We start from the raw sequence: 10274 nt of genomic DNA on the forward strand, positions 1-10274 counted from the left end.
AATACATCACCCTCCCTTCCTTTTAGGAAAAAGAAAATGTACCCGTTATCTATAATCACACCCTTTTCCTTCTTGTGACTTTTAACTCACTGTGACCCTTTACACTTAAATAGTGCAGGCTTAAAAAATGTATGCATACATTTAAATGTGCTATTTTACCACATACTGTGTATTAAAGGCAGTGGTCTGTGAAAATATCAGTTTTATACACACAAAAAAATCATGAATTTAAAATTTTGGAAAAGACTATCTTTTTTTTATCCTGTTATATCAAAGTTCCCATAAATGCTATTTATTATAACCTCCTACTGTTGCAAGGAGACTGCAGCTGGAGTGTGTTGTTTATTCAATGTAGACACTAACTAACTTCCTGTGCTCTTCTGTTCCAGTACATGACTGCTGCCGCTGCTGCATCTATGCAAGGGACGTACATTCCCCAGTACACTCCTGTGCCTCCGAATGCTGTCCCTGTTGAAGTAAGTGGCAAGCAGAGCAAGCATTGGATGAAAATGACTTTTTCAATGTCATCATCTCTTTCTGAGTTATCACTGGTCCTGTTAGTGTTATTGTTTTGTTCTTTTGACAATTTTTTATTTTTTATTTTGTTAATTTCTTAATCCATTTAAGAGGTGCCGTTTGGGACATAATTCACCCACTGATATTCACATACACTATATACTGAGACGCATGCACTATATAGAGGTATGCATCTCAGTATAGAGTGTATGCCTCTCAGTATACAGTGTATGTATTTCAGTATATAGTGTATGTGAATATCATACATAACTTCAAAACATTCAATCAATATCCTAAGCTGAAACTTAAAAGAAACCTGTCAAGTAGATGATTAGTGCACAGAAAAAGGGACTAGCTAAAACATTTGTCTGCTTGACTGAGTTTATTACACGTTATAACGTTTGTTTGTTTGTTTGTTTGTTCTTTTAGTTTGTGATACTGTAATATTTGGAATATAATGCTTTTAATATTAGTTAATTGTGTGTGTTATATATAAGTTTATAGCAGATATTCAATTTACTGAGCTGGCAGTAATCTGTATAGCATGCTAAAGTACATTATACATTTATATTGTCAAAGGAGACTGATAACCATATTTAAATGATAACCACAGATGCGATACACAAGTCTCCCTGCAGTTGTCACTCTGGAGCAGTGCTGAATGAGAAGACATTGTCACTGCTCTTTTTAACCAGTTTGAAATAATAATAATCCTTTCCCCTCTCCCTTCTCACTTGCACAGGGAGTTGTTACCGATGCCTCTCCACAGACACTAGCACCTTCATCACAGGACACCAGTGGACAACAACAACAGATACAGGTGGAAAGCACCAATGAACATGCACCTGCCTATTCGTACCAACAGTCGAAGTGAGTAGTAAAGTAGGTAGATAGACAGAAGAATAATATATCAGCAGATAAAGAAGTCAACATAAGATAGATGCATACATATATTCTGCAGATGGCCTCCTTATTAGGAACTATTAGGATATAAAGTAGACACAAATTGAGACACTGTGTTCTGCGAATGAGTGGATCGTGATAATAGGATAGAATGTAGTATATGAGACCTAGAGTAACTGGATGCACCTATAAAATGGGCAGAAGCAAAGATTTATCAGATTTTTAAAAGAGGTGAGTCGGCTGGCAAAGAGTACAAAAGCTGTATCGACCAGAACATTTTCCTTCTTTGTCAATTCGGATTAGATAGGGGTGTGCTGCAGTGAACTGGGACTGTAACAGTTTTTTAGGCAACAGCACAAATCATTTTTAGTCAGCATATGCTATTTTATCTAATTGTGAGTTGAAATGTTTAATAACATATAGTATTATTATATATAAAGTAAATATGAAGGCTCTTCAGAATGTTGCTGTTACCAATATTTCCAGTTTCTTTTTCTTTCCTCTCAGATAATAACAGGACTGTTCCTCTGAAAGCATTGCCTGAAACCAGGAAACTGCACTGAAGAGGAAGAATGCTTCCAGTTCCAGCACCAAAAGAAATAGTTTTTCATTTCCTGTCTTGCCCAATGACAAAAGTGTTGTAACATACTGTGCAAAAAGGAGGTTCAGTTATGCAGTATGACAGTTTTGTATAGCCAGCAAGTGGATTTGAATTTTCCATCATTGAAATTTCTTGAATTAAAAAAAAGGTAATAATTTGAATGTGCAGATAGGTTTCGGCAATGATGAGATTTCTGAATCGAGAGAGGAAGCGAGTTTTGAAAAGAAAAAAAAAAAACAAGGTTGTCTTCCTCAGATATTAAGCTACTCTTCCTTTTCTTTCTTTTTATTTCTTGTGTTTATTTGTAGTTTTTTAGAAATGTTTAGGTAAGTTTTTTCTTGAATCTTTATTGCCTTAATTTTAAGGACGTCAGATGTCTTTTCCAAAGTGAGCAGTTCAGCGTCTTGTGAGGAAAAAAAAAAATGAATGAAAGTCGCTTGGACCAATTTAATGGTTCAAGATATTAATAGATGTGAAGAGCTGGGAAAAGAAGAAAACTATTAAATAAGCTCTATAGATTTAATAGAATTTATTTTCTTCTTTTGAAGAACATTTTCTTGATTATGAAGCAGTGGCAACTGACAACTTTTGGAAAATGAGAATGCTGAGACGAATTTGATTTCCGTCTGATGAGAACAGGAGAAAAAGAAACGGAAGGCTAGGAGTATTTTACAGTACGAGAAAAAATGGAAACACTGCATCATAGGAAATGCAGCTAGTCTATTGCAAAATGCAGATTTTTTTAATTTTACACAGCGAAAACGCTATTGACGGCATTAGTGCTTTTTATCTGCAGTCTTTTTTTATGAGCTTTAAAAAGTTTTTGGTCTGCTTTGCTTGTCACATCACAAAAAAAACACAAAAAAAATAGCAGTGCAAAACTACATAGATAGGAGCTTATGATTAAACTGATTAGTGCAAAAGCAATAGACAGAAGAAATTGTTGACAATTTCTGTAGTCTTTCATAGTTGTTGATCAAATGTAGCCTATGGATGGCCTATTTTATACCAAAGATGAAGTGACACCCTAACGCTGTTGAGGAGATAGAGGTTTTTTTTTTTTTTTGTTGTTGTTGTTTTTGTCGTCTTTTTTTTATCTTTATTTGACCTACATGGCCGGACCAGTTCTTACTTTCATTTAATAGTTTAAACTACCCTCCACTAGTGTCCAGTAACACACATAAAACTGTTTACTCTCTAACTCTCTCTCTCTCTCTCTCTAACTCTCTCTACATACTTATAATCACAAACATAGAACAAAACAAATTACTATTGAAAACATACCTATGTTTCATGGCTCCATGGATCATTTTTTTTTTCATGCATAAGACAGCCACTCAAAGACATCATGTTCATTTTCTGCCTTCCTGTGCCACCTGTGTATTTACATTGTATGTCCAGCTACCTCCACCAAAATGGAACAGGGTCATGCCAGAGATACCTTTTAAAAAACAATAAAGTACGCTATTTCTGTCAGTTGCTTATTGTTCAGTGCGTATTGTACATTTCTTCATGATCAGATAAAAAAAATATGATGCTTACATTTAAATTGCAGATTAATAACAATGTAGGATAATTTGAAATACAACTGAATTCATAGTAAGGAAAATACACATTAATAATATAATAAACACAACGTTTTTTTTAAATAAAATTAAAGTTTGACATTTCTGAATTTACTCTAGCCTGTTAAAGACGTCAACAAATGGCTAGCACGGTTTCATAAATATAAAAGTATATTAAATTATATAAAAATAAATAAAAAAAATATTTGAGTGAATATTGCCCATTGTACTCATATTTGGTACACAGCTATCTTCTAATAATTCTCTCAATTCATGTTCCATATTGGTCAATATTGGTGCTTTCCAATCATTCCTCATAAACCATTGGAGATTCATATTTGTTACGTTAAATAAATATCAGAGGCAAGACTTAACTCTAAACTAATGTCGATGTCAATATTGTATTTCAGTGGTTCAGCACATTCTCTCTTGCATGACCTATTTTAGAATTGTGTAACAAGGCACCACAAGCTATCTTTGTTAGGTGCTTCACAAAACAATCAGTACAGGTAACTCTGGCTTGAACTATGCTGAGGGTGGAGGGGGATGCTATTGCTTGGTGAAAAGACCCTAGGCTGTAAAAAGAAATGTAAAAGAATGTCTCTAAATCTAAAGCTTGTTTGATTACATACACAGTTCAGCAGTTTAATTGACGAGCCCAAATCATGGTTTATGATTAAATGCAGAAGGCTACAGTATTGTAGAAGCAGGATTTTGGGTGTCTGTACCTAAATATCAGAATACATTTTTAGCTTTGGGGTGCACACATTTTCTGGTCATTCTGGAATACTGGAATTGTGTTGTTGCAGAGCACGAAAGAAAAACATTTTGAAGTGTGCTGCACCTGAATAGCACAATCAGTCATGCATAACTCAAGGCTTATCTAAAAGTAAAAAAAAACCTGACTGTATTTTAATAATAGATTTGTCTGTTGACAAAAGTAAACTCTCAAATGTACTTGGCTACACGTTTCATGCATCAAACACTTAATTTAAACCTATACAGTCTTCATTTAAAGGATCATCAATCTTGAATACCCATTCCCAGGGTTTTCTTTGTTCAGTCAACTAACAAATTGGGTATAAACACACCAAGTTTCATCATTTCAGTAACAGTTTAAATACACAAGTTGTTTTCATATTAATTTGGGGGGGTTGTTTTCTTTTCCTGCAAGGTCATCCTAATTATCTATGTCACATTGCAGTGCCACAGTTTTTGCACTTGTCGTACTTTCAGAAACCTGTACCTGTCTTTGGTCATTAGAGTAGAACCCGTTTTATTTAAACTCCTTACTTCTACTGGGGGAGTGCCCCACAAGACCAAATCTTTTTTTCATGTCTAAAAAGTGTTCTTCTATAATTGGCTCAATGTAGGCTCTTTTTCCATCTGCACTATTTATCTGGGACTGGTGCTAGTTGTATCTGCAGTCTAAGATCCAGTCTGCAACTGGATGTTACTCAATATTATACCAATATCTATCAATATATTGTGCAATTCTCATTTATACCGTCACCTATTTTTACTTGATAATGTAATTAGGGTAAAATTTTAGGTTTTAACTGATAAAAAAAAAAAAAATCTAAACCAAACTGTTACTTATTTTGTGCTCACTTCCATTCATGTTGCTGTTTACTGTAATGTTTGCAATAGAGGTACATCTAGCACTGTGACTCCCATCTGTGGTGTTATTTCTTTATAACAGTTCTCAGGATGCCTCAACACATTAAAACTCAAGAAGAGTACTTTTGGGTAATACCAGAAAGAACTGCTCAGTATAATAAAAGGCTAAATACACATAGGTTTTTGGTCATCTACAAAAAAAAGCAAAATTCTTAAAAATAATCACTGAGAAATTCAATTTCAAAATGCTTTACACTCTATTCCTTGTGGTACATGGAGACAAGGCAAATTTTCACCTTTGATTCCAGCTCTGCCAAGGGATATGTTCTTTATTACAGTATACCATTCTCTCTTATAACCTCTTCCCACTTTTAAACTGCTATATACAAAAACAGGTGGTCCCCAATTAGAAACAGCATGCAGAGCCAACCGTTGTGTCTTGATTTGATTGATTAAAAGCTGTGTATTTTGAGTTGCTAGCCTGTGTCCTTTGAAGAGGGGGAAAGGGTTCATGTACGATAAAATCAATGCCAGACTATCAGTATTTCACACAGGTAAAGGAAAAGAGGAGGCATCTCCCTGTTTTCTGGTCTGAAACTAGAACGTGTTTGTTTTTTATTCTGCCTTTGGATATTCAAAACTTACATGTATTAGCTGCTATAAATTCTTCAGTATTTTACAACCAGGCACATAGGGGCAGTTGATAAGTCACCATTGCAGTTTAACCCTCCAAGTACAAAACCCATCAATTTGCCACGGCCATCATGACAGTGTATTTTTAAAACTCTGACCCCTATTCCAATAAGTTTGAGAGAGGTTAACTACTAATATAATGCTGGTTTACTGTTATTTCTATGATACCAAATCTACACTGCCATTACCTTATTTCCCTGTGAAACTAGAATTGACCTTAAAAAATGGACTGAAAGTTAAACAATGCCCAGTCAAGCCAACATACCAAATCAGATTTAGCACAGTAATTACTAGTTAAAATTAACTTAAACATATTTGGGGGGGGGAGCAAGCTCTTTGGAGTCCTGAGTCTTTTAGGGATATATATGGTAAAGTGCTTGGCAAAGAAGTGCGGACACATAAGGACCCTAGAAATGAAATTGTTCCTGTTTTCCTACCGTGTTCTCGTGAACTAAATTTAGAAGAAAGGTTCAAAAGTAGTGACTGGTAGAGCTAATAGTTGTTCAGATGGTGTTCTGCAGTTAAGGAAATGATATGCAGTAATTTCCATTAATCCTTTACCACAGGCACGCCACAAAATATTTCTGAAAAGGGCATCATGAACAGAGCCTGTAAACAGAGATTGGCAGAGATGTGTTGTTAAGCAGCATGAAAGATTAACTGACACATCTGTCTCATCTGTATTCAATATTAGGATCCCAGCTGCTGTCATTTATCATGTGCCCTTAATATGCAACTTGTTGCCTATCGTGAAATTGGTGCGGTCAACAGCTGGTCTTCTTATCATCTCAAGACAGGCACTTGCCAGGGAGAGTACAGATTCAGATCAAATATGTGCAGACCCCAATGTAATACCACTGTAGTAGCCATGAAACCTACAGAATCAGTGGGATTTTACTTTTTTTACTTTATATAAAGTTTAGAGTCTAGGGTTTGCAGTGAGAATATAGATCCTTTCACCGGTGGCCACCTAGGTATGTACTGCAGCCTCAAGTTATTTCTATTTTTGGGCCATTCAGGGCATATTTGAAATGATCTCAGCCCATTGTCTTGGGGATGCCCCCATTGGTGGGACAGGGACAGTGTGGGTAAGTTCAAATTATTGCTGTCCATCTCCAGCATTCAAAACATGTTGCTTTACATAGAAGAACAGGAAACTATTCATTGCAAACCCAATCACATTATTCGGTCAGGACAAGTGATTTTTAAAATACAATTTTATTAGAGAAAAAAGCAGTAATCATGCATCACAGCCTTTTGACTATTCACCAATGAAAGATATTCATATACTGAATGTTTTTTTTATCTCAACAGAGTCAGCCACTACGTGTATTAAGACTTTATCCATAAAGATGACAGTTGGGTACCAGTGTAAAATAAGGACAAATGTATATTTGTGTTTAAAAATGGTAGTACTTGGAGTGTTAAAATAGCCATCTTCCTTTGCTGTGCTTGGTTGAAGAAAATGGTATTAGAATAATATCTAAAAAAAGAAAAAATCTAAACTGTTCAACCAAATTTTAAAAACAGAAAAACCTCCGCTAGACATTAAATTATTAAAAATGTATTTATGAAATCATTTTTGTACAGGTGTTTAAAAGAAAACAGAACAGTTCTATGATGCTTTTTTTTTTTAATTTGCAGCACGATCATAGCTCTCATCTTTTTGGTTGTGATCCTGGGAATTTCTGTAGATCAGTGGATGTTAGGTTTAAACTTCTGTTTTATTTTTCTTTGATGAAGCTTTCAATAAAAAAAATATGTTTAAAAATAAACAAGGATTGTGTTGTGATATTTCAATGTCTCTAGTCTAGTATGTGTGCATTTCATCTAAAGCGGGGTGCATCAGACACTTGGATTTGGTATTGTCTGCCAGATATTCATCTTTTTAAATCCCTATGGTTACCAGAGCACTGCTTGGGTGACGGTTCTTTTGTTTTTCATTTTTGTGTTACGTGATTGTTTTTGTTAAAGCTTTTTATTTTGTGTTTATTAAAAATGCGCAGCAGCGCTTAAACTGCAGTTTTACTGTCTCCGAGTCTCTGTCCTCCCAGCCATCCTGTCACAACCTGCATCACACGACCTACCACAGTATCCTGTTCAACACTGTGGAACCAACCCAACACCACTAGTGGCATATAACTTTGATTTATTTTTTAAATACAGGTCTGCAAACTCGTTTCGTTCTACACAGCTATTTGAAGATCAGTAGCCAGTTGCATGTGACTGGATTTGTTCAGCCTGGATTCGTGCAGTTGCTGATGGGAAAGGAAATGCCACACAGCCCAGTTACAGTAGTCAACACATATAATGATCCTGTATAAACCAATTACAAATTATACATTGAGAACAAATGTATCTGTGTGCAGCATTATGATGCCTGAAGCAATTTAAACAGTTGTCTTGATGTATTGATCACCAACCTGTACAATATTTTGAATATGAAAATATAAAGGCTGCCATGTAGATTTTCCATGAGGTTCAGTGGTCTAGCATTCAGGGTGCAATGTAATCTATACGATCACATGTAATTTGTGAGCCTTCTGATTTAATTACGGTACTGCAAGCTATCCAAGTTTGTAGACTGAAGCTTAGGAAAGCTTTGTATTTTCATTCAAGTCAGCATTTGTTACTTCAGAATGACAGACTACATTTAACAGTCTTTTGGCAGGCCAATAAAAAGAAGGATAATGGATAATCTCTAATCTTTCTGAACTCATACTCATACATGAACAATGGATCAGCAATGGCTTTGGAGAAAATCCATCCAAAATTCATGGCTTTCTTTCACGAAATCTCCCAAAGGGGGGTTGTGGGGTTAAAATAGCATCATTTACTGTCTTTTGCCTAGAAATTCTCTCTGTAAATAAAATGTAAAGTGTTAGTATAATCCCACCTGTTGAATGTAACCCTAAATGACAACACCTTCGTAACTGTGGAATTTAAATCTTAGAGATGTCAAGGTTATATCCCCAGACTGATGTCTCATCATTTTTGTACAGCACTCAAGAGGGTTGGAAGAAGTGCTTTAATCACACCTCCACACAGAACAGGTGAGAGATTGTAACAAAGTTTCTGAGGGATAATTAACACTGGCAATATTATTACAGGAGCAGTCGAGATAGAAATATAAGTGATTCGTACCTTTCATGAAGCCCCCTCTCCCTGCAGCTACTCCAGGACCACAACCCTATAGATTTACCAATTCTTAAAAACAGATACTGACCATTTGGTTTGTGTCTTGTTCTTAGTTCATTTATTTGCAGCTCTAGGGTTTCAAGCTGATTCTCCGATACGTTTATATGCCTTTCTGTGTTATTACTTGTAGTACCCAGTTTTCAACAGCAGTAGCTGGATCTGGTGTTGTAGGTGAAGATGGTAAATTTACCCACTCTGGTATTGATATGTGCCCAAATAAATCCAAATTTACATCAATAGACAGAGTTTGGGTAGTTTGTCATGTTGTCATTTTAGCTGTAAGCAGGAATGTAATTTTAATCAATCCGTATACATATGGATTGATTTTAAATTTTAATCACAGTTGGTGCTGAGACGTTCCAGCGGGCATCTACTGTCAATTAGAGCCCGCTAGAGCTTGAAGCTGATGGCTGACGGTACTGAATTGTTTTCTAAAATTATTTATCATACAGACATTTTCATTTTTCCCAGTTTTATACCAGCAGGTGTGAACATTTTCAAATCAGCTTCAAAATCCTTAAACTTGCTTCTGGCTCCCGAGTGGCGCATCCAGTAAAGGCGCTCCGCCTGGAGCGCAGGATGTGCCCTATACTCTGGATGTCGCCGGTTCGAGTCCAGGCTATTCCTTTGCCGACCGAGGACGGGAGCCTCCAGGGGGCGGCGCTCAATTGGCCGAGCACCGCCCGGGGGGAGGGAGGAATAGGTTGGCCAGGGTGTCCTCGGCTCACCGGGCACCAGCGACCCCTGTAGTCTGGCCGGGCGCCTGCGGGCTTGCCTGTAAGCTGCCCAGGGCTGCATTGTCCTCCAGCGCTGTAGCTCTGGGTGGCTGCATGGTGAGTCTGCAGTGTGTAAAAAAGCGGTCGGCTGACGGCACACGCTTCGGAGGACAGCGTGTGCTGGTCTTCACCACTCCCGAGTCAGCGCAGGGGTGGTAGCGGTGGGCTGAGCCTAAAAAAAATCATTGGACATTACTAAATTGGGGATAAAACAATACAAATAATTGGCGACCACTAAATTAAAAAAAAACTTGCTTCTAATTAGTCCTTAAGGAATAGACCACAGTTTAGTAAGAAGTATCGTCAAAGATAAGCACAGAGTTTTTTTTTATAAACAATTTGATTTATCTTCAGTTTACTGCATGTGTGTTAGATAACTGTTAATAACATTCTTCCATTACT

The 10274-nt window shown here is 36.5% G+C and overlaps 1 protein-coding gene across 5 annotated transcripts in view; it reads left to right on the plus strand.

Moving 5' to 3' along the window:
• Positions 1-7920, plus strand: part of LOC117394419 (RNA-binding motif, single-stranded-interacting protein 3) — a 445596-nt gene extending 437676 nt beyond the window's left edge. For 3 of the 5 annotated variants that reach the window (XM_059012898.1, XM_059012897.1, XM_033992668.3), the window contains 3 exons: positions 390-476; positions 1259-1386; positions 1906-7920. In XM_059012898.1, the coding sequence (XP_058868881.1) occupies positions 390-476; positions 1259-1386; positions 1906-1930 (240 nt within the window). In that variant the 3' untranslated portion in view covers positions 1931-7920. Of the gene's footprint in view, positions 1-389; positions 477-1258; positions 1391-1905 lie in introns of those variants that run through there. The other 2 variants (XM_059012899.1, XM_059012901.1) reach the window with 2 other exon arrangements.
• The last annotated feature ends 2354 nt before the right edge of the window (positions 7921-10274 follow it).

Source organism: Acipenser ruthenus, chromosome 3, assembly GCF_902713425.1.
Source record: "Acipenser ruthenus chromosome 3, fAciRut3.2 maternal haplotype, whole genome shotgun sequence".
Taxonomy (NCBI): Eukaryota; Metazoa; Chordata; class Actinopteri; order Acipenseriformes; family Acipenseridae; genus Acipenser; species Acipenser ruthenus.